Source organism: Dromiciops gliroides, chromosome 3 (genome assembly GCF_019393635.1).
Source record: "Dromiciops gliroides isolate mDroGli1 chromosome 3, mDroGli1.pri, whole genome shotgun sequence".
Taxonomy (NCBI): Eukaryota; Metazoa; Chordata; class Mammalia; order Microbiotheria; family Microbiotheriidae; genus Dromiciops; species Dromiciops gliroides.
Window position 1 is genome coordinate 550,460,911 of NC_057863.1, and position 26,516 is coordinate 550,487,426.

Here is a 26,516-nt window from a genome sequence, read left to right on the forward strand (position 1 = left end):
CCAGTCATTAAACATTTATTAAGCACCAACTGTGTGCCAAGCACTGTGCTAAATACTGCAGATACAAATATGAAAAAGAAAGACATCCCTTGCCCACAAGGAGCTTATAGTCTAATGGGGAAAGACAACACACAAAAGGAAAAGGGGGTAGGAAGGGAAAGTATCTGGTGAGAGGGCATGATGGAGAAGTCTCAAGAAGTGCATCCAGGTGGGAAATGCAGTGGTAGTTGGCTGGGCTGAGCACCCTACACCAAGGGAGCTTCTAGGAGGAACTCCCCAGTCTGAGGGAGGGAGGGGACCAAGGGCAGGACTGATGTGATCTTGTAGGATGGTGAGGTTCTTGGGATACAAGGGAAAAATCCAAAGGTGTGCAGCTGGTTGGGAAATGAAGAGGTCTCAGTAAGCCTAACCCAGGCTAAGTAAAAGCCTATATAGGATAAGGGACAGAGGTAAAATTTCAGAAAAGGACATCACTAGCAAGGCTTGATCTTTTTGTCAATCCTTAACCTCTTTGGTTTTTCTGTACCATTTGACACTTCTGACCATCTCCTCTTGAACAATCTCTCTTCCCATAATGTCCATAAGACTGTTTTTTCCTACCTGTCATAGTCCTCCTACATCCTATGCATAGTTTCCTCCAAAGCTTTGTCCTAGACTCTTTTACCTGTCTACACCCTCAATGGTTGGTGATTTTTTTCTATTCTAGTAACTTCATTTATCTACTAAATATAACAATACTTCCTTAATGACCTAAGGGTCATTACTGTTGTTCACATTATTATTCACATCAGTCATTACCCTTTCCCACAATCCAGCAATACCCCCAGGGGCTATTTCTGTGTTGAAGGGTATCTATGAACTAAATGGCCTCAGGCTGGCTCATATCAGCCCATTTTCACCCCTAAATCAGCACCTCCTACCAACTTCCCTAATTTTATCAGTCACCAAGAATAGAAATGTTGTCTTTCCTCATCCTCACTCTCTCATCCCATTCAAGTCTTCCTTTTCAACATCCATCTCATTCATTCCCTCCTTTCCTCTCCAAGTTGCCAGTTGAGGCATATCGCCTTTCATCTGCACTATAAAAAATAGCCCCCTAACTTATCTCTTTACCTATATTCTCATTCCAGTGCATCTCTCCCACTCTTGCCAAAATAATCTTCCTAATGTCTAGGCCTGACTCACACACAGAGATTTATAGTGGATCCTTATTACCTGGGAGATAGATGACTTAAAATCTACTTTTCCAGCCTTCATATCATTCCTCCTTACGTGCTCTATAGTCCAGGCAAATTAACCTACTACGTATTTCCTGTATGAGTGCAACTGTAAATGAGTGTACTAACTACCTTGCTTGAGCTCTCCAATTATCCAGGTAACCAAGAAGAGCTGTATAAGGACTGTCTGTATTAACTAAGAAGCAGAATGGCTCAACATACCAACAGTCATTTGCAATGACAAAGTAAACCTAGCTAGACATGCAGCGAATCAACTCTGCAGACGATTAAGCTCATACCAGCTTTGAAGCAGACACTGAGTCATTTAGGAGGTTTATGAACCTTCAAGAGACATCCCTATCTTCAAAAACGTTCCTGATTGCAGACTGTGAGACTATTATCTCCTTTTTGGGGACATCTCCTTATCAAGCTTTGAACTATGAACTACTTATCACCAAGGATGCCTTCTGATGTGTGTATCAAAGGGCCATAGCCTTGACACCTGGAATTTCTCACTCCCTCTCCCCTTGGGGATGGGGCCCACTGACTCCTTCCTTTCTGAGTCCACCTTTCCCCTCAAATTCCTTACCTTCCTTTGTTTAAAAGATATATAGGGGCAGCTAGGTGGTGCAGTGGATAGAGCACCGGCCCTGGAGTCAGGAGTACCTGGGTTCAAATCCAGCCTCAGACACTTAACACTTACTAGCTGTGTGACCCTGGGCAAGTCATTTAACCCCAATTGCCTCACTAAAAAAAAAAAAAAAGAAAAGATATATAAATTTCCTGTCCATTTCTGGTATCTTACTCAACACAAGCTAGATAGTACCCAATCCCGTGTTATTTTCCCTGCTTAATAAAAACCTTCCTTTAATTTTCCTGGCAACATCTTCCTCTGGTTTTCTTCCCTTTTAAGAAAAAGGGGAATTTAAATCTCAAGAACTGGCCTTTATGTTCTCTGAGTGTCTTCTCCTTTGGGGGAAAGAGAAATCTAAATCCTGTCAAGAGAGCATTTGCCTCAGTTTATATTCCCAAATTGGATTCACCTGCTATCTCAGTAATATGGATTCCAACCGCATTGTTGAACTGAAACTTCCCTCTTCAAAGTTACCAGTGATCTCTTCCTTGCCAAATCTAATGGTCTTTACTCAGACCTCTGTAGCCTTTGACACTATTGATCACCTTCTTGATACTCTCTTATCTACAGGTTTTTGTGGCACTGCTCTCATCTGGTTTTCCTATTTGCTCTTAATCCTTCTACTCTGATTCTTCATCCAAGTCATATCTACTGACAGTAGGTGACCCTAGGGGCTCTGTCCCAGGTCTTATTCTCTTTTCATTTTATACTATCTAATTGGGTAATTACACCAAGGTCCTGTGGGTGATTCCAGCCCCAGCCCTATTCTCTCACCTGAGCTAAAGTCATTTATTACCAGCTGCCTTTTGGACATGTCAAACTGGATGCCCATAGGTATCTCAAATTTCCCAGAACTCATTATCTTTACCCCTAAGTCCTCTTCTCTCCCAAACTTACCTATTACTGTTGTGGATACCGCCCTCTTCCCAGTCACCCAGGCCCAGAACTTTGATGTCATCCTCAATCCCTCCCTCTCACCCCATATAACCAGTCGGTTGCCAGATCTTGTCATTTCTACCCTCACAACATCTTTATGTCCCCTTCTCTTTTTTTTTTTTGTTTGTTTTTTTGCGGGGCAATGGGGGTTAAGTGACTTGCCCAGGGTCACACAGCTAGTAAGTGTTAAGTGTCTGAGGCTGGATTTGAACTCGGGTACTCCTGAATCCAGGGCCAGCGCTTTAACCACTGCGCCATCTAGCTGCCCCCCATGTCCCCTTCTCTTTACTCACACAGCCACCACCCTAGTTCAGACCCTCATCACCTCTCATTTGGACTATAGCAACAACCTTCTAATCAGTGCCCTTATCTCAAGTCTCTCTCCACTCCTCTCTATCTTCTGCTCAGGTGATTCTGCTCAAGATGATTTTCCAAAAGCCCAGGCTTGCCCATGTCACCCTCTTGCCCATGGAGCTCCAGAGGGTCTCTATGTTGCTGCCAGGATCAAATATAAACTCCTCTGGCATTTAAAGCTCTTCATATTCTGGCCTCTTCCTACCTTTTCAGTCTTCTTGCAGTTTATTCCTTTCTATGAATTCTAAACTCCAGCTACACTTACTGCTTGCTATTCCTATTGCACTCCCATATGCCTTTGCACAGGCTGTCCCCCAGAACATGGAATGCTAGCTTTCTTGTAGACTCAGTTCAAGTCCCACTTTCTGTAAGAAACCTTCCCCAATCCCTCCATCTGCTATGCCTTTCTTTTTGAGATTACCTTCCATCAACTCTGTATATATCTCATATGGAGCTAGTTTTTTATGTATTGGCTCCCCCCATTAAGTGTGCCAGCAAGGTGGTAGAAGTCTATAATCCCAGCCACAAGGGAGGCTTAGGCTGGAGGCGCTCGCTCGCTCGCGCTCTCTCTCTCTCTCTCTCTCTCTCTCTCTCTCTCTCTCTCTCTCTCTCTCTAGTGAGGCAATTGGGGTTAAGTGACTTGCCCAGGGTCACACAGCTAGTACATGTCAAGTGTCTGAGGTCAGATTTAAACTTAGGTCCTCCTGATTCCAGGGCTGGTGCTCTATCCACTGGGCCACCTAGCAGCCCCTGGAGGCTCTCTTGAGCTCAGGAGTTAGTAGCTTCAGTGGACTCTGCCAAGAGGATACCTAAAATATGTTCAGCATTAAGATGGTGAACCTTTCTGGAGTCAGGAGTTCCTGAGTTCAAATCCAGCCTCAGACACTTAACACTTACTAGCTGTGTGACCCTGGGCAAGTCACTTAACCCCAATTGCCTCACTAAAAAAAAAAAAACAAAAAAAAGATGGTGAACCTTCCTCTTGGTAATGGGGAGACACCATATTGACTAAAGAAGGGTTAAACTCGCCTAGGTTGGAAACAGAGTAAATCAAAGCTCCAATGCAAATAAATAGTAGGATTAGACCTGTTAGTTGCCCCTACCCTAGGAAAGATGGGGGAGTTCTCAGGGCAGGAACGGTTTTTACTTTTCTTTTTAGCCTCAGCACTTAACATAATGCCCAACATACAGTGTTTAATGATTAGTTGGGGTTTTTTTTTTGGGGGGGCGGTTTGCAGGGCAATGAGGGTCAAGTGACTTGCCCAGGGTCACACAGATGGTGTGTCAAGTGTCTGAGGCCAGATTTGAACTCAGGTCCTACTGAATCCAGGGTCGGTGCTTTATCCACTGTGCCACCTAGCTGCCCATGACTACTTGTTGACGTTTCTTTAATGTTGCTTATACTGATAAAACCATATATATGTCTGCTGTTGAACCATTGGGAAGAAACAAGGATTTCAGTAGTTAGAAACTAATTCCCCCTTCTTGAGTAATTATGGCTGTTAAGAAGACAGGGGGCGGGGCAGCTAGGTGACACAGTAGATAGAGCACCAGCCCTGGAGTCAGGAGGACCTGAGTTCAAATCTGGCCTCAGACACTTAACACTTACTAGCTGTGTGACCCTAGGCGAGTCACTTAACCCCAATTGCCTCACCAAAAAAAAAAAAAGAAGAAGAAGAAGACAGGGGGCTTCTGCCCATGCAGAAGCAGTTGCCAGGTTGCATCTCTGCAAAGTTTTATTCTCAATATTATTGACAGCTGAGGGCAGCTAGGTGGCGCAGTGGATAAAGCACCAGGATTCAGGAGGACCTGAGTTCAAATGCGGCCTCAGACACTTGACATGTACTAGCTGTGTGACCCTGGGCAAGTCACTTTAACCCTCATTGCCCTACCAAAAAAAAAAAATGTTTAAAAAAATATATTATTGACAGCTGCAGGGGCTGGACTTGAATTAGAGCCAGCCACTTCTACCACACTGCTATTCCTAGGCCTCTTAGACTCAGGGTCCTGGGCTGTCTCCATCAGATTCTGTAGTGATCATTTTGACCCTTCACACTGGAAAATCAAAGTGGATCAAAATACATGTTACTCAATATTCAGCATGGAGAAGAGCAAATTTAGGGCAAGTATGAGAGTTGGCTTTAAGTATGTGGAAAGGAGATCAGACTTATTCTTGGTATCAAAGGGCAGAACTAGAAGCAATGAAAGAAGAGCCAAGGAGGCAAAATTAGGGTAAATAGAAGGAAAAACTTCCTAACAATGAGAGCTATCCAAAAATGAAGCTCCCATTATTGAAGCTAATGACAGGGTGGGTGTCCCCTCAATGAATGTCTTCAGGCAAAGACTAGAAGACCATATGTCATATCTAGTCATTCTGTCATTCTTCTCTGGGTTCCACTTATGACTCTAGACTTCTTTCTCTATCATGGCCTAGAAAACTTCTCATCTGGAAGATCACTCCTCCCCTATGGCTTCTTCCTCTGATTGATGAATTCCATCCATGACTTCCATTTTAAGGAAAGTACCCTGGCCAGTCACTTCATTCCTCTCTGGAATCTGCTCCTCACTTTTCTCCACTGTGCCTTCCCACAGCTACCTTCTCCTTTCCTTTTCACAGACCCAAAGGCTTTTCAGCTTCCTTTTATGTGAGTTCTTACCCTGTTAGGATGTAAGCTCCTTTGAGAGCAAACTGTGTTTCTTTTTGCTTGTATCTGTATTCTCGGAGATTAGCACGTAGTAAGTGCTTAATAAAAAGCTTGTTGACTTGACTGGATGTAGGGAGGATTCTTATATAGGCAGGGATGTGTTGCAACCAGCTCTTGGATTGTTAAATTTTAGTGAGCATTTATACCTCAGAAAGAAACAAATGCTACACATTGGGGTTTAATTGATTGTTTTGTCGATTATCCAAATTTTAAAAAGTGGAGAAAACGTTAACTGCAGGTAAAACTTAACAGCGTGTTGTTTATGTGTTTGTTTCCTCCCACCCCAATTCTGAGATTCCGGTGTTAAACATTTACCACCAGACCACCGGATATAAGCTGCACTAAATGGCCTCTTAATTCCTGTCCTACTCTATGATTCTGTGATTCTGTGAATTGAATTAGTTTATGTATTTCCCACAAAGGCATAGCAAATGGATAGTTAGCTGGATCCAGAATGAAAGAGGCAGAGGAAGTGAATCTGGAGTGCACTTGGGAAGTGGAAAAACTAACTGTGATCCCAAACTGATCACAACTGCAAAAGCCCATCTGTAACACCAAAGCTTTCAAAGATCTACACACACACACACACACACACACACACACACACACACACACGCATCTATACACATCTGTATATCTCAAATACATATATATAAAATATATACATATGTATACACAGCATTACTGTATGAATATGAATCATAAAATAATGCAATCTTCCATTGATACTGACTGCAACTCCTCTGCACCTTTTCTTCCTATGAGATTCTGAACCCTGTCTTTTGTTTTGTTTTGGTTTTGGGGGGTTTTTTGGTGAGGCAGTTGGGGTTAAGTGACTTGCCCAGGGTCACACAGCTTGTAAGTGTCAAGTGTCTGAGACCGGATTTGAAGTCAGGTACTCCTGACTCCAGGGCCGATACTCTATCCACTGTGCCACCTAGCTGCCCCTGGACTCTATCTTTTTGTGAATCTTTTCAGGGAGAATGGGAAAATTAACTAAACATCTTCAATGTCTTCCACTAATTCATTTTTTTTAAGCCTCACATGTACTTGTATGTAACTAAAGCTATCCATCTGTTCTAGCTCATTCTAGTTCCATGACCAGTTCACCTTCTTGATCATTTGTGTCCTTGAGGATGTCTTTTGTGGCACTTTCAAACAAGTAATTGTTAATAATGTGCTATAAACTATTTACATCCACCATGTGTCATTCCATAGTTCACATTCGTGCAAGTAGGTCATTTATTATCTTCATTTCACAGGTGAAGAAATTTAGGTTCCTAAGAGTGAAGTGGTTTGCCCAAGGTTATACAGGGAGACTCACCCCCTAGTCCTTGCCCAGTACTCTCAAGACACTACATTGCCTTTCTAACATTTGCAAAAGAAAATGAAAATTTGCAAAATGCAAAAGCACATTTGTAACAATACTCTGAGGTAGACTCATCAGAGTCTAACTGTAAATCCTGGGACTGTAATCCTGGACAGTATTCTCTTCCTGTCATGGAGAGATTGAGGATGTATATCATGAGCTCTGAGCCCAGGTGAGTGTCCTCCATGCTAGAGCTTATAAAGCTGAAATCAATAAAATAAAAAAGGGATTTTGCTTTTAGTTTTGGAGGGAGATGGATGAAAGAAAACTGATACAAGAAGAGGAGAAAGCAAGCATTTCAGACAGGCAGATTGCAGGTATTTTGAATATTTGTGTAAATCAACCCATCTCTGCCCAGAAAAATCTCCGGCTGAGACATCCAGGACACTGAAGTAACTTGGTGAAGTGCTTCAATTACCCATTGCCTCTACTGCTGGCTACAGATGGCAGGCATTTACTCCAAAGTGGGTCTATTATTTGAGTCCATTTATAACTGGATTTAATTCATGCCTTTAAAAGCATCCTACCTTTGACATAAAATTATGATCAATCTTAATAGCTTTATGATGCATGTCTGTATATTAATTGCATGCAGGGAAATGTGCAATGGAGGATTAATTTGTTTTACACACACACTCACATGCCAAGTCAGAGGATTTGACTTCTGGCCAGAATGCTAGGGGTTCCTAACTAGAGGGTAGGGGGAGAGAGGAAAGCAATTTGATCATGAAAGAACCTTATAGGGTCATGATATTGACAATTTTATTACCTCCTTAATAGCAGAGATAGAGGACCTATGTCCTAAGCTAAAATTAGTGTTGTAATCAGAGCCAAATGTAGCTTAAAACATGAGTGCCTCAGGGAAAGACTTCATCCTCTGATATAATAGGGTGTGTAGTACAGAAGGAAGGTCATACTTCTCGGGTTTCCTAATGGGAGGAGAAATATGGGGTCCAGAAGGAATCTATCCTGCCCCTCCTCTTATCCACTGGGAAGAGAGTAAGAACAAGTGCCTTTTAAAAAATTTGGTTTCTCTGATACAAGGGATGAGAGAAGGAAGGGAATAAGCATTTACAAAGCACCTACTATATACCAGGCATTGTGCTAAGTGCTAAGCACTTTATTTTTAAACTAATGAGGATCTTTTGATCCTCACAACAACCCTGAAAAGTAACCGCATTTTGCAGTTTGAGGAAACTGAGACAAACAGGTTAAGTCACTTGCCCAGAATCACACAGGTACTTTTATCAGATTGCTGTTCTCTTAGAGAAAGAGGCAGGAGAAAAAGGAATCTTACAAAAATGAGTGTTGAAAACTATACTTACATGTAATTGTAAAAATATATATACTATTAAGATGGGGGAAAAAAAGAATCACACAGGTACTAAGTACCTGAGGCTGGATTTGAACTCAGGTTTCCTGACTCTGGGTTTAGCACTTTGCCTCATACGGCCAAACTTTGCCTCACCTGTTCATTACGATGGGAATTATATCTGGGATATATGTATATTTTTAACTTAGTATCTTGAGAATTGGTATTTTAATTTTTCTTTTTGTTTCTCTTGTGTGGAAATTTTTTGCTACATTTGTTTTACTATAATTTTCATTTTTACTTTCTGAATTTAAAAAATATTTATAATTAATTTTTTTATAGCTTGAGTTTGAAGTTGAATTTAGCCCCCACATTTGCTACTCTTGAGGAAAATTATTGATTACTGAATTTTCTCTTTAATTTTAAATTTCATAATTTTTTTCTATTTTTCTCAATTTTGGTATGCAATTTTCTTTGAAATAATTTCTATTTCAAAGTTATCAGATGGATTGTTTTTCATTTTGAGTATGTTTTGGATTTGGTTGTTTTCTAATTTATATATATATATATATATAATTTTTTTTTTTGGTGAGGCAATTGGGGGTTAAGTGACTTGCCCAGGGTCACACAGCTAATAATTATTAAATGTCTGAGGCCAGATTTGAACTCAGGTCCTCCTGACTCCAGGGCCAGTGCTCTATCCACTGTGCCACCTAGCTGCCCTCTAATTTATATTTGAGCAGCTTCCTTCCCCCAGCCCTCCTTTTCTCTATACCTACCTTCCATTGTATCGAACCTACTGCCCTGATATGCTGCAACTCAGTATTAAGGCTCATTATTTGTTGGTACCAAAATGAACACTATTGTGTAACTTCTCATTGATGTGCAAGTTTTTTTTTCCTTTCTTGCAAATTTTTTATTATATGAATTAATAAAATGTCTTTTTTTTGCCCAGTATTCCGAAGAACAAGAATTATAAGAGGGACAGGGCTGCTGGACAAATCCAGTCACAAAAGAATGATGTGTAACTGAATTCTTAAGAAATCAGTAAATTAAAATGTGGCAACTTACAATGGTTAACCAAGATATAAACCTAGTGAGAACCTGAAGCGACTTAGTGACTGACTCATCAGAACTTGGAACACAAGCTAATCTCACAATTTCCTTCATCCAATCCTTCTTGGATTATATTTCTCATAGAGACCAATTGTTGAAATACCTGTGCCTGACTGGAGAACAGAGGAGGTCTCATCAGTGGAGTTCACTGCTACTTTCCTCTCATTTTCATTGGTTAATAATGTGATAGAGCAGAGGCAATTGGGTGTACAATCATTTCTTTTCTCAGGAAGTTAAGAGGCTCCACAGCATGGCAGCAGCTTTGCAGATGCCCACATCATGGTAGTTGAAATAGCAGAGTCTTGCAAAGGTCATGACTGAGAGTGTCAAGAGACCTGCATTGGCTCCTTTCACCAACTTGTCTCCATGAACATAGTCAGTAACAAGCTGTCCAAGACCCCAGTGACCATGGAGGGTGAGGACTGCAGCCAATGAGTAGTCCACCACAGAGGTCGGGAACAAATAAATAGGCAGTTGGGAGCAGGCCCAGCAGCAAGACACTGACTGTTCTCTCACTAGTCCAGTGCAGAGATGCATCCTTAGAGTTATAGTGGCGGCTGGCAGACAGGTGGACGTGCCATCTTCTAGGGGCAGCTGGTCCGACAGAGATGCAGAGGTGAAGGCGGGTCTGACCACCTGGGCGCCCAGGAGCACAGCTCAGCCCCCTCGGGCGCAGCTCAGAAGGTTCAGGCACCCCAGTGCTGCAGCCGCAGCCAACACCATATCTGCTTGAAACTGATGTGCAAATTTAATATAGTTTTTATTTTCACATCTGCCCTGCTGATTACTGATATATTGCTGATATTTGCCATTATTGCTGTTGATTTGCATACTGCTAAATATCTATCATCTTGAAATTTGGCAATATTTTTGGTCATTTAGTGAAATTACCATTTGGTAATTGGCTAAATATAAGAATTTTGAATAAATATTGTAAAATATGAATGGATTCTTAGAGAATACTGGCATTTTATGAATATTAACATTCAAAAGGAATTAGTGATATTTGGAGTAGATCCTATACATGCAACTGAGAATATTACAAAAGTCTTGAAGGAAAAAAGAATTTCTTCTTGTTGTTGTTATTGAGTCATTTTTCAGTCATGTCCGACTCTTCATGACCTCATGTGGGATTTCCTACACAAAGATACTGGAGTGCTTTGCCATTTCCTTCTCCAGCTCATTTTACAGATTTGAAACAGGCAAACAAGGTTTAGCGACTTGTCCAGGGTCACAGAGCTAGTAAGTGTCTGAGGCTGAATTTAATTCAGGTCCTCCTGACTCCAGAGCCTGGGTTCTATCCACTGCACCACCTAGCCACAGAAACTGGGGGACTATAGAATAGTCCATATTGGAATGAGGTTAAGAGAATTCACTAAGGATGTTGCTTGATGAATTGCCAGACTCCTTTGACCACTTAAAAATCCTGGACTAAATTCAAATTAGAGTAGCTAGAAATTGATTCACAACCCTCTCTCTAAAATGAAAAGAAAGCTGTAGAAAAGTGATGATATCATTGGGTAAAGGTTATGACATAGTATAGTCGTTGAGGTGCGAGTTTAGAATCACACTTGCATTTTCACTTACACAGAAAATTAAAGCAAAATTCTTACTATTAGATTCAGATTCTTCCTTTCTAAATGGTCACAGTTCCAGTTTTTCCCATGCCAAAGATGAGAACTCTACTTGTGCCACCTAAGTCAGACAGCATCACAACATCTGTGAGAAGGCTCAAAGCGAGGTCCACTATAACAGGGAGAGTTCATATCAGGTGAGATCTAGGTCTCCCGAGTTCCACAGAAAATCGTTATGTGTGAGCAAATTCAGGACAAAGGTACTATGATACAGACAGAAAAAAAAGAGGCCCATCACAGGAACTTTCTCTGCAATGGTCCCTTGTCTTTCTAAGGCAGACTGATTCATTATCTGAGCCAAACATGCAATGGAATTGCTAAAGGGCTGGCAAGCATCATACAGGGAGAAGATGAATTGTTTGAGGAAAAATCCCAAAGGCCCAGAATTTTAATATCTGCAGGAACTAAGGAACAGAGTCCTGTGTCTAGAATGTTTAAAATATTTTTGAGACATTCTATGGTTCTGAAATAGGAATAGGCATGGTGTTTTTATAGTTTGGCAGTATCATTCAGCACAAAGGGGAATTACCAATTTAATTTTTAGCACACATGGCCAGATGCCTAGTGAAACTAATATGGAATGTTTTTTTTTTTTCCCTGATAGATTTGGTCAAGTAGTTAGTGGACTAGGAGTAGACTCCACTACCTGGAGTGACTTGAGGGCATCCCTAATTGATGCTCTGATATTGGCCAATAAAACAATGATATTGGTCATATAAAAAATTAAAACAACCAATGAAAGCATATGAGCTAATGAAAAAGGCCCGATGAGAGGCCAAGCTAACCTGACACATGGGCTATCACCATGAAAGAGAAAATCAGAGAGAACTTCCTTCTGTTCTAGTTGTGAGGAAGATGGCCATTCACAGGCCACATGCAATCATGAAGAGAAAGCAGCTATGAAGGCCGTGAGATTAGCGTTAGAAAAAAAAGATGGGTTTAGGATACAAGATTACCCCAAGTGCAAACATTACACGTAATGGACAAAAGTTAGGAGCCCTTCCAGTTAGGTCAGTGGCAAACTCAGGATTCCCATCGTCATCAATACTATTTAACAGATTGCTAGAAATTCTAACTATAGCTATACGATAGGAAAACAAAAATGAAGGAATAACCATAAGCAAAAAGAAAGTGAAATTACAGCTGTTTACAGATGATAATACTTTGAGAACTCTAAAGAATCAACTAAAATTAACTGAAGAAATCAATGACAGCAAAGCTGTAAGATATGATAAATCCACACCAATCATCAGCATTCTCATACATGACCAACAAAACCCACCAAGTTGAGCTAGAAAGAGAAATTTCATTCAATATAACTACAGAAGCAATAAAATACTTGGGAGTGTTTCTTCTAAGATCCAGAAATAAGGAAAGATCTAAATAACTGGAGAACCATCAATTGATTATGGGAAGGTCAGGACAATAGAATAAAAATGACAATATTATCTAAATTAGTTTTCTTGTTCAGTGCTGTACCAACTCAACTACCAAAAGAAACTTTTATAGTGCTAGAAAAGGGGGCAGCTAGGTGGCACAGTAAAGCACTGGCCCTGGATTCAGGAGGACCTGAGTTCAAATCCAGTCTCAGACACTTGACACTTACTAGCTGTGTGACCCTGGGCAAGTCACTTAACACTATTTGCCCCACCCAAAACAAACAAACAAATAAAAACAATCAAATAATAACAAGGGGCAGCTAGCTGTGTGACCCTGGTCAAGTCATTTAACCCCAATTGGCTCACCCCCCAAAAAAAATATCTATAGTGCTAGAAAAAATGATTAAATTAATGTAGAAGAACAAAAGATAAAGAATCTCAAAAATAATGAAAAAAAGTGGGAAGACAGAAATCCATGCAGGATCTCATATTGTAACAACAAAGCAATAATCATTAAACCAATTTGGTACTGGTTTAAAAAAAAGAGAAGTCAATCATGGAACAGATTAGTCATACAATGTCCAGAAGCAAACAGTAGCATAGAATTTAATAAACCCAAAGACCCCAGTTACTTAGGGGAACACACACTATTGACCAAAAAATACTAGGAAAACTGAACAACAGTCTAACAGAAATTGGTTTGAAAGCAATACCTCATACCACACAAGAAATGACCTAGATAGAAATGGCCATATCATAAACAAGCTAGAGGAGGAAATTACCTTTCAGATCTATGGAAAGGGAAGAATTCTCAACTGAATAAGGGATAGATGATCATACAAGATAAAATGGACAATTTTGATTATATAAAATGAAAGTTTTGCATATAGAAGTCTAATGTAGTAAAACTTAGGGAAACAAGTAATCTGTGAAAAGTCTTTGCAAGAAGTTTTTCTAATTTAGTCTCATATCAAAGATATATAAGCAACATATTCAAATGTCTAAGAGCCATTTCCCTATAGAAAAATGGCCAAAGAATAAGAATTGGCAGTTTTCAGTGAAAGAAATACAAACTATCAACAGTCATATGAGAAAAATGTTCTAAATCAGTACTCTTGGGGGCAGCTAGGTGGCACAGTGGATAAAGCACCGGCCCTGGATTCAGGAGGACCTGAGTTCAAATTTGACCTCAGAACCTTGACACTTACTAGCTGTGTGACCCTGGGCAAGTCACTTAACCCTCACTGCCATGCCCCCCCCCAAAATATAGTACTCTCTGCTCATCCAATCAGAGGGTGGAGCCATAAAACTTCTACATTTAAGAAGGGACTGCACAGATATTTACTCCTTTCTCACTCAGCTACACTTATTTTGCATCTCTGACTCCTCTGACAGTACTCATTTTGAACTTCTTTGATTTCTCCAACATACCTCCCAACCCCTCACCCACTTTTCAGCTTTTACACGTTATCTTTCTATTAAATGATTGTAAAGTTGTTTGAGGGCAAGGATTCTTTTTTTTTTCTTTTCTTTTTTTGTATTCGTATCTCCAGCACTGAGAAAAGGGCCTGGCACAAGGTAGGTAGCTACTTAACAAATGTGTATTGACTAAATCACCAGTCTTTTAAAAGTTAATTATATTCTATTTTTCTCAATTAGCAAAAATCTGTTCTCTCCCTCCCCCTCCAAATGAGAATAAAGGAAAACAAAACCTGTTATAAGCATGTTATAGTCAAGCAAAACAAATTTCTAAATTGGCCACATCCAAAAAAAAATCTCATTCCTCACTTTCATTCATTCATTCCTTCACCTCTCTATAAGGAGGTGGGCAGCATGTTTCATCCCGTGATGATTATCAGAGTTGCTCATTCTTTCCATGTTGATTCTCTTTTCCATATTGTTGTCATTGCATAAATTGTTCTCTTGATTCTACATCAGTTCATACAAATCATTCCAGGTTTCTCTGGAGACATGTCATTGCTTCTTACAGCATAACAGCATTTATTCCATGACATTCCCAACTAGCTACACTGCTTTTGGATTTCCTTGACCTCTCTTCCTTTCCCAGGAAACTCATCTTTGGAAAATCTCATTATCCTGCTAGATTAAATTTGCCTGATACTCAAATCTCATCAGTACCTTCTTCCCATTTATCCGAGGGCAGATCCAAGGGTTCCGGGGCTTCTATTTAAGGAGGAGCTCAGCTACATTGCTTTTTCACTTCTTTGGAACCCTTCCTCACCATCCCTGCTTTTCAGCTTCCTTATGTGTATTGTCCCCATTAGACTGGAAGTTCCTTGAGGTCAGGGACTATCTGTTTTTATTTGTATTTGTACCCCCAGTAGCCTGGCTCATACTAGACACTTAATAAAAGTTTATCCATTACTGACTATTTATAATTTGTTCAGTCATTCTCCAGTTTATTTTGGCACCACCTCAGGTTCTCAATTCTTTGCCACCTTGGGGTGGCATAAATATTTCTGCACATTCTTAGTAAAAATGTGTTTTGCTTGGGAATAATTCCTCCTTTAACATTCCCTCCAATTCTCTCTCCCCTCTTCTCTCTTTTCCCTCTTTTTTTGATTGTTGAGTGAAATGTATTTACATACCCAACTGTGCATATGGGTAGGAGTGTATGTGTAATCTTCCCTCCTTTGATCGGTTCAGATGAGAGTGACATTTAGCAGCTTCTCCCTATACCCTCCTCCTTGTTGGTACACAACATGATTATATAAGAGAATTCTTCCTAAACTTCATTTCCTTTTTAAAATCATCAATAGTTGGAGAAATCTAAATTAAAGCAACTTTAAGGTTCCACTTATCAAACTAGCTAAGGTTTACTTATAAGCTAGAAACATCAGCACCAGTTTTGGGCATTATGCATTTATTAAAAAGTAAGGAGAACACATGGAGTACAGAAAAGTAAAAAAAAAAAAAGTAAAAGAAAGTAAAGCAAAATAAAGCCTATCTCCTTTCTCTCTCTGCCACCAACCCAAAGTCCTGGAAGGAAAAGGGTTCAGAATCGACTCCTTCTTCTTCCCTCAGCCACCAACCCAAGGTTCTGGACGGAAAGATACCAGAGCCAGGGAGCCAGTCTCCCTTCCTACTTCCTGTCTCCCTCCCCCAGAAGGGGAGGTCCTTCAAGCAGATTGGTTGAGGGTGGTCTTGTGTTGATGTCATAGTCCAAAGCCTCTGAGAACAACACCCCACTCAGGGCCGGCCAGGTGTGGTCTCAATTTAATTAACCTTAAGTAAGTAGGTTCTCAGTCAGTCTCACCCAATTCAATCAGTTCTAAATCTATCTCCAGGTGGGGCCTTTGGGAGTCTGCCAAATCCCATTATTTTCTCACAGGGGGGTACAATTCAAAAAACAGAAGTTCCTCAAAAAGCATATGTTTGGGGGGCAGCTAGGTGGTGCAGTGGATAAAGCATCGGCCTTGGATTCAGGAGTACCTGAGTTCAAATCCGGCCTCAGACACTTGACAATTACTAGCTGTGTGACCCTGGGCAAGTCACTTAACCCCCAGTGCCCCGCCCCCCCCCAAAAGCATATGTTTGGGGCAGCTAGGTGGCACAGTGGGTGGAGCACTGGCCCCATAGTTAGGACCTGAGTTAAAATCTGTGTGACTCTGGGCAAGTCACTTAACCCTGACTGCTTTCAAAAAACAAACAAACAAACAAACCCAAATCTAAAAAAAATTATGTTCAATTGGAAGAATATATGTGTAAAAGTAAATGTGAAGGATGCACAAAGTGATTTAACAAGACAACACTTACATGTGGAATGGTGGGAAGGTCTACAAATGAGGTGACGCCTCAGCAGGGCTTTGAAGGAAACAGTCAAAGGAGAGATGAGGAGTGAGTACATTCTGTGTATGGGCAAGCACCGAGCAAAGCCAGAGGTGGGAGATGGATTTTTGTGCAGAGGGTGCAGCTAGCAGGGCAGTTTGTGTAAAGGGGAATAACATGAACTAAGACTACACAAGGGAGAGTCACATTGTGGAGGCCTTTTAAGTTCCAGGGCTGACAAGTTTGTATTTCATCCTAGAGGTGACAGGAAGCCACTGAGAATTTCTGATCAGGGGAATGATGTGGTCATTGAAACAGTTTAAGACTATTTCAGGGCTTCTTTGTTTTGTTTTGTTTTTTGTTTGTGAAGCAATTGGGGTTAAGTGACTTGCCCAGGGTCACACAGCTAGTAAGTTGTTAAGTGTCTGAGGCCGGATTTGAACTCGGGCTCTCCTGAATCCAGGGCCAGTGCTTTATCCACTACACCACCTAGCTGCCCCTATTTCAGGGCTTCTTAAACTTTTTCCACTTGTGACCCCTTTTCACCTGAGAAATTTTTATGTGAGCCTGGGTATATACGTATATAAAACAGGTATACATAACCTTTTACTGTTGGCAAATTTTTCACAATTCCTACATTCAGGGGGTCATAACCCACAGTTTAAGAAGCTTTGATCTATTTGACAATTATGTGGAAGATGGGTTGGAGGGGAGAGGATAAATTAGAAGGCTAATTGAAATAATCTAGTTGAGTGTTGGGGGCTTGAACTAGGATGGTGGCCACCTAATTGGAAAGAAGGGGAATGATAGAGATTTTTATAGATGTAGACTTGATATCTGGAAGGATGACAGTGTCCTTAACAGAAATAAGAAATTTGAAGGAGGGGAGAAGGGAATGCTTGGGGAGAAATATTTTGGACACATGGCATTTTAGATCCCTTAGGACAACCACACAGAGGTTTCCAGTCGACAGCTGGTGATATAGCATATACATACTCTGGGTACATAGATCTGGGAGTCATCTCAGGGCTGATTATTGAATGTATAGCAGCTGAAGGGATGACCACAGGAGAAAGTGCTGAGATAAGGCCTTGGGCATATCCAAGTTTTGTGGGTAGGAGCAGCATGATGACACTGTCAGACAAGGAGGGAGCCAATGGAAGTGGTGTGGGAAGGGGTCAATAATGTCCAAAATTACAGAGAGATTAAGCAGAAGGGCTGAATAAAAGCCGCTGGACTAAGATCTTGGGTAACCAGGGAGAGGTTTCAATCAAACATCGGGTTAGGAAGCCAGACTGCAAGGTAAGGAAGGTGAGAAAACAGAGGCAAAGTGGGACCTTTTTGAAGAGCTTGGCTCCATGGGATGTGATCCAGGACGATAGCTTGAAGGGATCGCATGGTCAAAAGATCTTTTAAGGATAGGGAATGGAACCTGTGGATAAGGAGACTAAAGATAAAAGTGTGAATGATTAAGGGGGAAAATTACTGGAGGAGACCAAAGGGCACTGGATGAATGAGTGGAGAGATTGGCTTTAGCAAGGCTACTTGTTCATCAGACTGGAGCAAATGAGAGAATGGGACATGATGAAGAGAGGTTTTCAAGCGTGGAGGAGAGAGAGCACAGGATAAACAATGAACATTAAAAAAAATGTCATGTAGGAGGCAAAGTCCTCTGTTGAGAGGGAAAAAGGAGGTGGTGACTGAAGAGGTTTGAAACAGGTGCTAGGCATAGTCATCAAAGAACAAAAGTGAAGCAAGGCCCGGGTGAGATTGGGTACCAAATTGTTAGTCAATCCAGTCAGTCCTGTGGACTTTCTCCGGCAGCAGAGGTGGACTGAGGGGGAGATCGAGGGGAGTGGTAACCCAGGGTTTGAGGGTTAAGGAGGAACTGGTGACTGATATGAGAAAAGAAAGGACTCAGGCTAGTGTATGGCTGAATTGGTAAACCACAGGGAGGGGAGTGAGACCAGAGCATCAGTTTAGGAGAGGGAGAGCCTGAAGGAGAAGTCGTGGGCTGGCTGTGTAAACTTGGGCAAACCATCTATCTCCTGGTCTCTGACCAACCTCCTCAAAGACTAGACTCTGGTCCTTAGCACAGTGTTTGACAGAGTAGAAACAGCCAATTTCCTCTCTCCCTTTCCTTGCTCTCTGGAGGGAGGCTGGAGGAAAGGCCCGACTTCAAATTCTCAGATGCTTACTTGCTGTGTGATCCTGGTCAAATCATTTAACCCCTGCCTGCCTCAGCTTCCTCAATTGTAAAACAGGGATAAATACAGCTCCTACCTCCAAGGGTTGTCACGAGGATCGAAGGAGATAATAATTGTAAAGCACTTAGCTCAGTGCCTGGCACACGGCACTTTGTAAGTGTCTGTTCTCCTCTTCCTATTTACCAACCTAACCGTCTCTATCAACTTGGTGATTCTTATCTACAGGCCCCAATCCTCTACTTCATCTCAGCTGCACACAGGGTTAGCCACACCTTGATCTTGCCATCACCCATAAACGTTCCATTTCCACGATCAAGAAAGCTGAAATTCCTTTGTCTGATCATAACCTACCATTCCAACCCTTTCATCCCCAGGATGGATTCCCTGTGACCCTTCTATCGGAGATTCCAATTTACTTCCTGATCCTTGGGCATCTCACCAATCCCCATTCCTGTACCCACCTCTACATTTCTGGAACCACCACCAAATGAATTTCGCCATTGCTCCTAGAAGGGTTGCAACAGTCTCCTTCCCCACAACCTTACTCACCATCCCTGTCACTAGTAAGGCCAAAGTGCCCCTCTCTGGACATCCCTCTTCTCCGCCTGTTATTTCCCATTAGAATGAAGCTCTGTGAGGGGAGACTACTGTGGTTTTTCTATTTGAATTCCCAGCAGTGAGCACAGTACAGGGTTCATAGGCAATGCTAAGTAAATGCTCTTTCCTTCATTCATCTTTCTCTATGCCTTTTACTCCTTCTAGACCTAATGTTGAGCCTCCGGAAGCTCCCATCTCTCCAGCCTTCAGTATTTTACCACCCTGTGGCTCCTCCTCTGGCTCCACTCTGCACTCTTTCCAACCTCACCCTTAGTTAACTGGTTCAACTCCACACCATCTTTCTTGAAATCCTGTGCTCCCGGATCTCACCCCTTCCTCTTATCCCCTTCTGACTGGACACTAACCTCTTCTTCACCCCTCCATTTCATTCTGGATCTTAGGCCCCTCCTTTCCCCATCCCAACAGAAGTGGGCTGATCCCCTTCAGGCTCCCTGCTGTGTGGGGGGGGGGGAAGGGGGAGGACCACCTGGATGGACCCTAAGGTTTTCTGGGCCTGATGTTCTCCCTGCACTTGAGTTCTCCTATGTCCGGTTCTAAATGTTAAAATGCAAACTCTTTGATGGCCGAGTTTGCCATCTTTTTCTAGTTCTACCTCCAGAGCTTAGCACACTTTAAGCAATTAAATGCTTTTTCATTCATTCATTGTCCTATTGCCAAACCCCAACCCTAGATTCTTCCCACAGTCCATCTCCCATGCTCCTGTGCTGACTTTCAGTCAGAGAGGGCTTCTTTCTGTTCCTTACACACAGTATTCCATTTCCTGACTTTATATCTCTGGCTAATACCCCAACCAAAATGCACACCCTCCCCTCCAGCTCAGCATCCTTAGTTTTCTTCAAGACTCAAGTTCAGGGGTAGCTGGGTGGCTCAGTGGATAAAGCACAGGCCCTGGATTCAGGAGGATCTGAGTTCAAATCCGGCCTCAGACACTTGACACTTACTAGCTGTGTGACCCTGAGGGCAAATCACTTTTAACCTCATTGCCCCATTGAAAAAAAAAAAAAGACAAGTACAACCTCCTGCATGAAACTTTTCCTGACTCTACAGCTGCTGGTATATCTGGTATCTTTGTCAGATATAGCATCTCTGAAAAAAAAAAATCCAAGTTCCCCAGTGTCTAGCCCAGAGTTGGGACATAGCAGGATTAATAAACAATCTATCTGTTCCAATTTTTTTGGTTCATTCGCATAATACACATTACCTCAACCAAGAAAATCACAGGTCCCAATAATGCACAGAAGCACACCACCCCCTATAGTCACAGTGACTTTGCATTACTGAACAGATATTGAAAGCACTTTAAACAATATCTTACATATGGACAATGCCTGATGTTTGTTCTAACTCGACTGAAGGTATAAACATGATCTGTTCTTGAATAGCTCTCTGCTGACAGGGCTAGATATTCCTCCAGATGCTTGATGCAGATGCTCACCCAGAAAGCTCTAGGTGGCAAAAATTCATAGTTACTGGAAATTAGTTTGTGAAGCAAGATGGCAGAACTGACCAATTCTTGTTGGGGAAGGATATAGGAGGGTAGATAAACAAAAGTGAGTTTTGTGCTAAACATCTGAGGAAGGTCAACATTTTCTAATGTGAATGTGAATCCCTATATAAGACAAAAATGTGTTCAAGATTTTCTCAACATTTATTGTAAAAAAAAAAAAAAGTAGACTTGAAATTTTTTGGTTGTTTTAATGTAAAATTCTTTACCCTGTGCTTTGAACTGGGCAAAACAAAAGTCTTAATGCACCAGTCCTTAAGGAAAGCTATGACAATCCAGCCTAAATGTATGTGGGTAATCCTGTGAGTCCCATGGCATTCCCAGTCCATTCATTGCTGCTAGGTGGCCCTAGTCATCCTATCCTGGGCATAAAAAGCAACAGAAGTTTGAATTGTTGAGGTGTAATAACATGGGCTACTGCTCGGTGACAAAACTGAGAAAAGGTCACCACTCTCTTCTTCCTGTGGGCTCTGCCCTGGAGAGGCAAAGGACAGGGTTACCAGAGTCAATCCCCTTGCACTCCTGGGGTGCTGCTTTACACACGAAAACCTCAGAGATGGGTAGATTTCAACGTCTAGCTGGTTTAGGCATGATATAAACCTTGACAGGTTTGCTAAAAGGGATGGTTCCTTCAATACTGTTCTCAACCAGCGGCAAGGCTTCTGCAGTGTCCAAACAAGCAGGTCTGGGGATTCGGGTGGAAGAATCATAGGCCAACAGCAGCCTCACTTCAATCTGACATGGTTCTGAAAGGAAGAGAGAGAGAATTTAAGACCCTCTACACAGTAGGGTACTTAACTGGGCAGCTTTGGGAAATCTGAACAAAATACTAAGGCAAATCAATTGCAAAAAACGGACTTTAGAACAAATTTCATTTTCTGCATTGCTGTTGTCTAAGTCTTTGTGATCCCATTTGGGGTTTTCTTGACAAACATACTGGAATGGTTTGCCATTTCCTTCTGTTATGGGCCCCTGGGTACCTCAGAAGTTTTCTGGGGTAAATCAAAAGAACCTTCTCCTGGAGAAACTAAACCAAAGGACAGACACACCTAAAGAAATAAGTGGAACCAGATGGGACTGAGCTAGCTCAGGGACCCCCACCCTTCATAGCAGTCTCCCTCATCCCTGGGGAGATAAGTTTGGGTGTGGCTGCTGCCTTAGTGTAGAGAGATGGCTTGAGAGATCTGCAGCCACCCCTTACCCAACTCCTCCAGCCATCACCAGTGGGGGCTGGTCCTCCCTCACTAAGGGAACTTTTCAGTCAGATGGTTACCTCCATCAGTCCTCTATAAAAGTACCTGTCGGTCTCTTGCTCTAGGAGATTGGTATCTCAGAGCCACACTCTGTGCCATGCCTTTCTCCCCATGAGAAGTCCGAGGATTTCTCTCTTGGTTTCCCTTCCCTTCCCCTGCCCCTAAATAAAATACTATCTTATTCTAATTGCTTTTGTGTGCAAGAGGGTGCAGTTCTTTAAAGAGGAATTCCGAAGGACCCCAAGCACCTATCCCTACCAAAACCCCCTACCCTATTTTCCCCATGTCAAAAGGACAGACACACCTAAAGTGGCACCTGATCAGGACTGAGTTAGCTTCAGGACCATCACCCTTCATTCTAGTCTTCCCCACCCCTGGGGAGATAAGATTAGGTGTGGCTTCTGCCTTTGTGGTATGAGGAGGGGAGAGTTGGCTTGAAAGATCCGGAGCTACCCCTCCCCCAATCTCCCCCAGCCACCACGAGTGGGGGGATGGGCCTTCCCAATAAGGGAACTTTCCAGTCAGATGATCACCCCCATCAGTCCTCTATAAAAGGATTTCCCTGTCTCCTTCTTGAGGAGAAAGGTATCTCAGAGAGCCATGCCTTCTCCCCATGAGAAGTCCAAGGAGTTCTCTCTTGGTTTCCTTTCCCTAGCACCTAAACAAACTATTATTTTATTCCAATTGGATTTGCGTGCAGGAGGGTGTAATTCTTTTTTTGTTTTGTTTTGTTTTGTTTTGGCTGGGCAATTGGGGTTAAGTGACTTGCCTAGGGTCACATAGCTAGTAAGTGTTAAGTGTTTGAGGCTGGATTTGAACTCAGGTCCTCCTGAATCCAGGGCTGGTGCTCTACCCACTGTGCCACCTAGCTGCCCCGTGTAATTCTTTAAAGAGGAATTCCTAAGAGCCCCTATCACAAACCCCCATCCATTTTCCCCATAACACCTTTACAGATGAGGAAACTGAGGCATCAGGGGTAAGTGACTTGGCCAGGGTCACACAGTTAGCAAGTGTCTAAGGCTACATTTGAACTCAGGAAGATGAGTCTTTCTGACTCCAGGCCCAGCACTTGTCCACTGCACCTCCTAGCTAACCCATTTCAGTATTAGTCAATAAACACTTGTTAAGAGCCTACAGTGTTCTAGGCACAGTACAAAGTAAGTGGGGATACAAAAAGAAGTAAAAGACAATTCCTGCCCTCCAGGAACTCACAATCTAAGGACATGATGCTTTCTTTGATTCAACCCAAAGCAGGGAAAGTAGGGTAAACATCATTCTCCCAATTATGCTGATACTTTCCCTAATAATGAACTAGCTCTGCATAGAGCTTAAGTGATTTAAATCCCAGCCAAGGCTGGGATTTAAATCTAGGTCTCTAGACCCTAAAGTATAGGGGCTCTTTACTCCGAGCTGTGCTCCCTGGGAAGGTGGTGGGGGGGGGGGGGAAGAAGAAGGAGGTGTGTGGCCTTTTTTATGCCACTGTCTCCCCCCACCCCCAAACCTCAGCATTTGGGAAGCCTACAGGGCCCTTTCCCGAATACAGTTTTCAAATGCATATAACAAAATACATAGTGATATAGGAGGCAAAAAGGGGTTAATAGAAAAACCTAAGATCCAAGCTCTAATTCAGATATTAACTCGAAAAGGGAGTTAGACCCCAGTTAATGGTTAACTTATGCTAGGTTATCATACCCACCACCCATAACGGGAACAGAGGGAGAGAGGCCATGATGACCCTAGACTAAATGACAAGGGTATAGAAATTCTAATGAAAAATGGATATATTTGGAAACTAGCCATGGGAATCAGAAAGAGACATGCACAGAAAAGGCCAAATTTGTCCCCAAATTCACCTTATGATGTGTAAACCCCCAAAACACACCTCCACTGAAAAAGGTGCCCGCCTCAGGAGTTGGCTTAGGACCCTGGGAACTCCAAATTAGGATAAGCCCTCCCTTGTAACATCCCTAGGTGGAGAATGTTATAATGAGGACAGGCCCATCCCTGTTACTCCCCAAGGTGGAGATTATTATAATGAGACTGATAATCAATTTATCTATACTATAAATATACCTGTCTTTCCTTTTCTGGTTCTCTCCCTGTGATCACCCACAGTATTGTAATAAAACTTAGGAAACTGAGTCACTGTTCTTTTGGGGTGACTCACAATCAATCTGACCCCAAATTTCCATCCCACATCACATAGGATTATAAAAGAAACCAATTATACTGAAATGCTGTCATCAAACTGTTTTTAAAAACCAGCTCAAGAACCTCTGCTCTAAGTGAAGCAGGGAGGTTTCTGGGGACACTGGTACAGATCCTGCTCCCTGCTGCAACCACAGAAGTCATGGTTAAATAGCCTAAACCCAGAGGCTCATCTTGCAAACAGCCACGAATTCCATCTTAGTTTTAGGTCTGTGCGTGCCAGCAATTGGAAGACACGTTGGCTGCTAAAGGGGAACAGAGAATGAGCTAAGAAAACAAAGAAAGAACTCTTCAAAAAAGAAAAAGGTACTTTTAGCCTTAAGCTAGGGAGACACATCATCCTCTGACAATGGTTCATGCATCCCTGTTTTCCCAGTCTTCTCCAAATGCTGGAAAGAACATCATTCCTGCAGAGTACAACCCTTCCGTCCCCAGACTGATTTGTTAAACCTGTAGAACATCAGTGCTGAGCAGTCCTTGTATAGCTTCAAGGCCTTGCCTCTCAATTTAAAGGTCAAAAAATAGGAGAGTGACTTTGTCAAGATAGTGGAAAAGCTGGGGCTAGAACCCGGGCCTTCTGATGACACACTGCTCTTTATGCTCAAAATGTCTCTTCTGCTAAAAACATCTTCCACAATTACAGGCACGTTGGAAGGTAGAGGTTGTGTCAAATACAACCTACCACAAAGGCCTACGAAGTGGGCATCAGCTTAAAAGCTGCAAGCTCAAGAGACTAGACTGAAGCCCAGGACACTCTTTGCTTCGGTGAAGGCGGCAACAGTCTCCCTCCCTACTTTCCAGTCATCCTCTTTCTTCTTTTCCCCAGCCACCAGAAGAACTTCTGTCTCTGCAGGCCTGAGCGGGAGCTGGCTGCTTTTCAACCAGGCTTCCTACACCTCAGGGAGGCTTTGGGGAAAGGGAAGAGACTCAATCTGGCAAGGAGGAAAATAGAATTTGTGGGCCTTGCATCCTCAGCATACTGATGACCCTGAGGCTCTGGATGTCTTACTCTTCCACATGTTTATCAATCTTCAGAATGCCTACACATGTGTGTGTGTGCATCCCCCCCCCCCTCAACACCTAGGCCTTGCAAAGCCTTCTGGGAGGGTAATAACTCATCAAGGCTCTCTGAATCCCTTACTTGAGAAATGCACAGATCTTTTGCAGAACAATTCACTTATCCCTGCCAAATACAACAGCTGAGTCATCAACTCAGGGCAGATTAAGGGAAAAAATGGGCTCTGATCTTCGTGAAAATTGCAACAACCACCCACTCTGTTCACCAAGGAGACCTTCCCCCACAGAATTTCCTCTTGCTTCTTTTTTTCCAGGGAACTCTCACCATTCCTGCCCTAAACCCTGCCCATCATGGCTCACTTCCCAACCCTGAGGGACACTATGCCTGTGAAGCCAGGGAGACCCTGACTTGCTGCCTTTACTCCTCACTGATTCTTCTAGTTTGTCTCCTCAGCATTGTTATGAGGCAGATGATCCCCAGAGGCAATGGGTACAGGCAGCAAAAGGGGCCTCCCAGAGGACTGATCTTTTATACAACGCTGAAACTCAGTATTGTATTCAGGAAGGTTGTTTTAAGGCTCAAATGATAAAAGAAAGAAAAAAGATACTTTGGGCTAGCAGGGCAGTGCTTACATGTGCTGCTAAAGGGTAGGGACTGGACCTAGCATAGCACTGGTACAGGGAACTCCCAGGAGAACAAACATCCTCCAGCAATGCATGTTGGAACCTTGTCTGTAACTGATGGTCAAGAGTCTAGAGCACTGAGGAGCTAAGTGACTCGCCCAAGCTCACAGAGCCAGGGGGACCAAGAAGGTGGGCTGGAAGCTAGGTTTTCCTGGCTTGAAGGCCAGCTCTCTACCCACCAAGCGGATAAATCCTAGAGCATTAATATTGACTATTGTTATTTCCATTACACGAGACCTTTTCTACTGTTACACTTTCCTTCTATTTTCATAAACAAAACCATCCCTTATGGTGGCAGCCTCGTATAAGAGAACAGTACAAATACCTACTGGCTATTTTGGGAGCATGAAGTGCAGTATCTAGCAGAGTATGCTAAACCTGGAGAAGAGAAATGAGGAGGAATTTATCTCCTGATCTCTAACAGATGGTTGTGGGGAGGAGGCCCCACAGAACAGAGTGAGGACCAGGGGGAGCTGGGCAGAGAGGCTCACCTGCATGGCTGGGGGTGAGGAGGTATATGCACACAGCACTGGGTTTGTACTTATGAGACCCACACTGGTGTTTGTGCTGGGTCATTTAC

The 26,516-nt window shown here is 42.5% G+C and overlaps 1 protein-coding gene and 1 pseudogene across 1 annotated transcript in view; both read right to left on the bottom strand.

The window, feature by feature from the left end:
• Positions 1-9,514: 9,514 nt before the first annotated feature.
• LOC122750860 lies at positions 9,515-10,517 on the bottom strand (annotated as a pseudogene).
• Positions 10,518-20,899: 10,382 nt separating this feature from the next.
• Positions 20,900-26,516, bottom strand: part of INTS4 (integrator complex subunit 4) — a 97,150-nt gene continuing 91,533 nt past the window's right edge. The window contains exon 23 of the mRNA XM_043994795.1: positions 20,900-21,520. Coding sequence (XP_043850730.1) covers positions 21,342-21,520 — 179 coding nt within the window. The 3' untranslated portion in view covers positions 20,900-21,341. The remainder of the gene's footprint in view (positions 21,521-26,516) is intronic.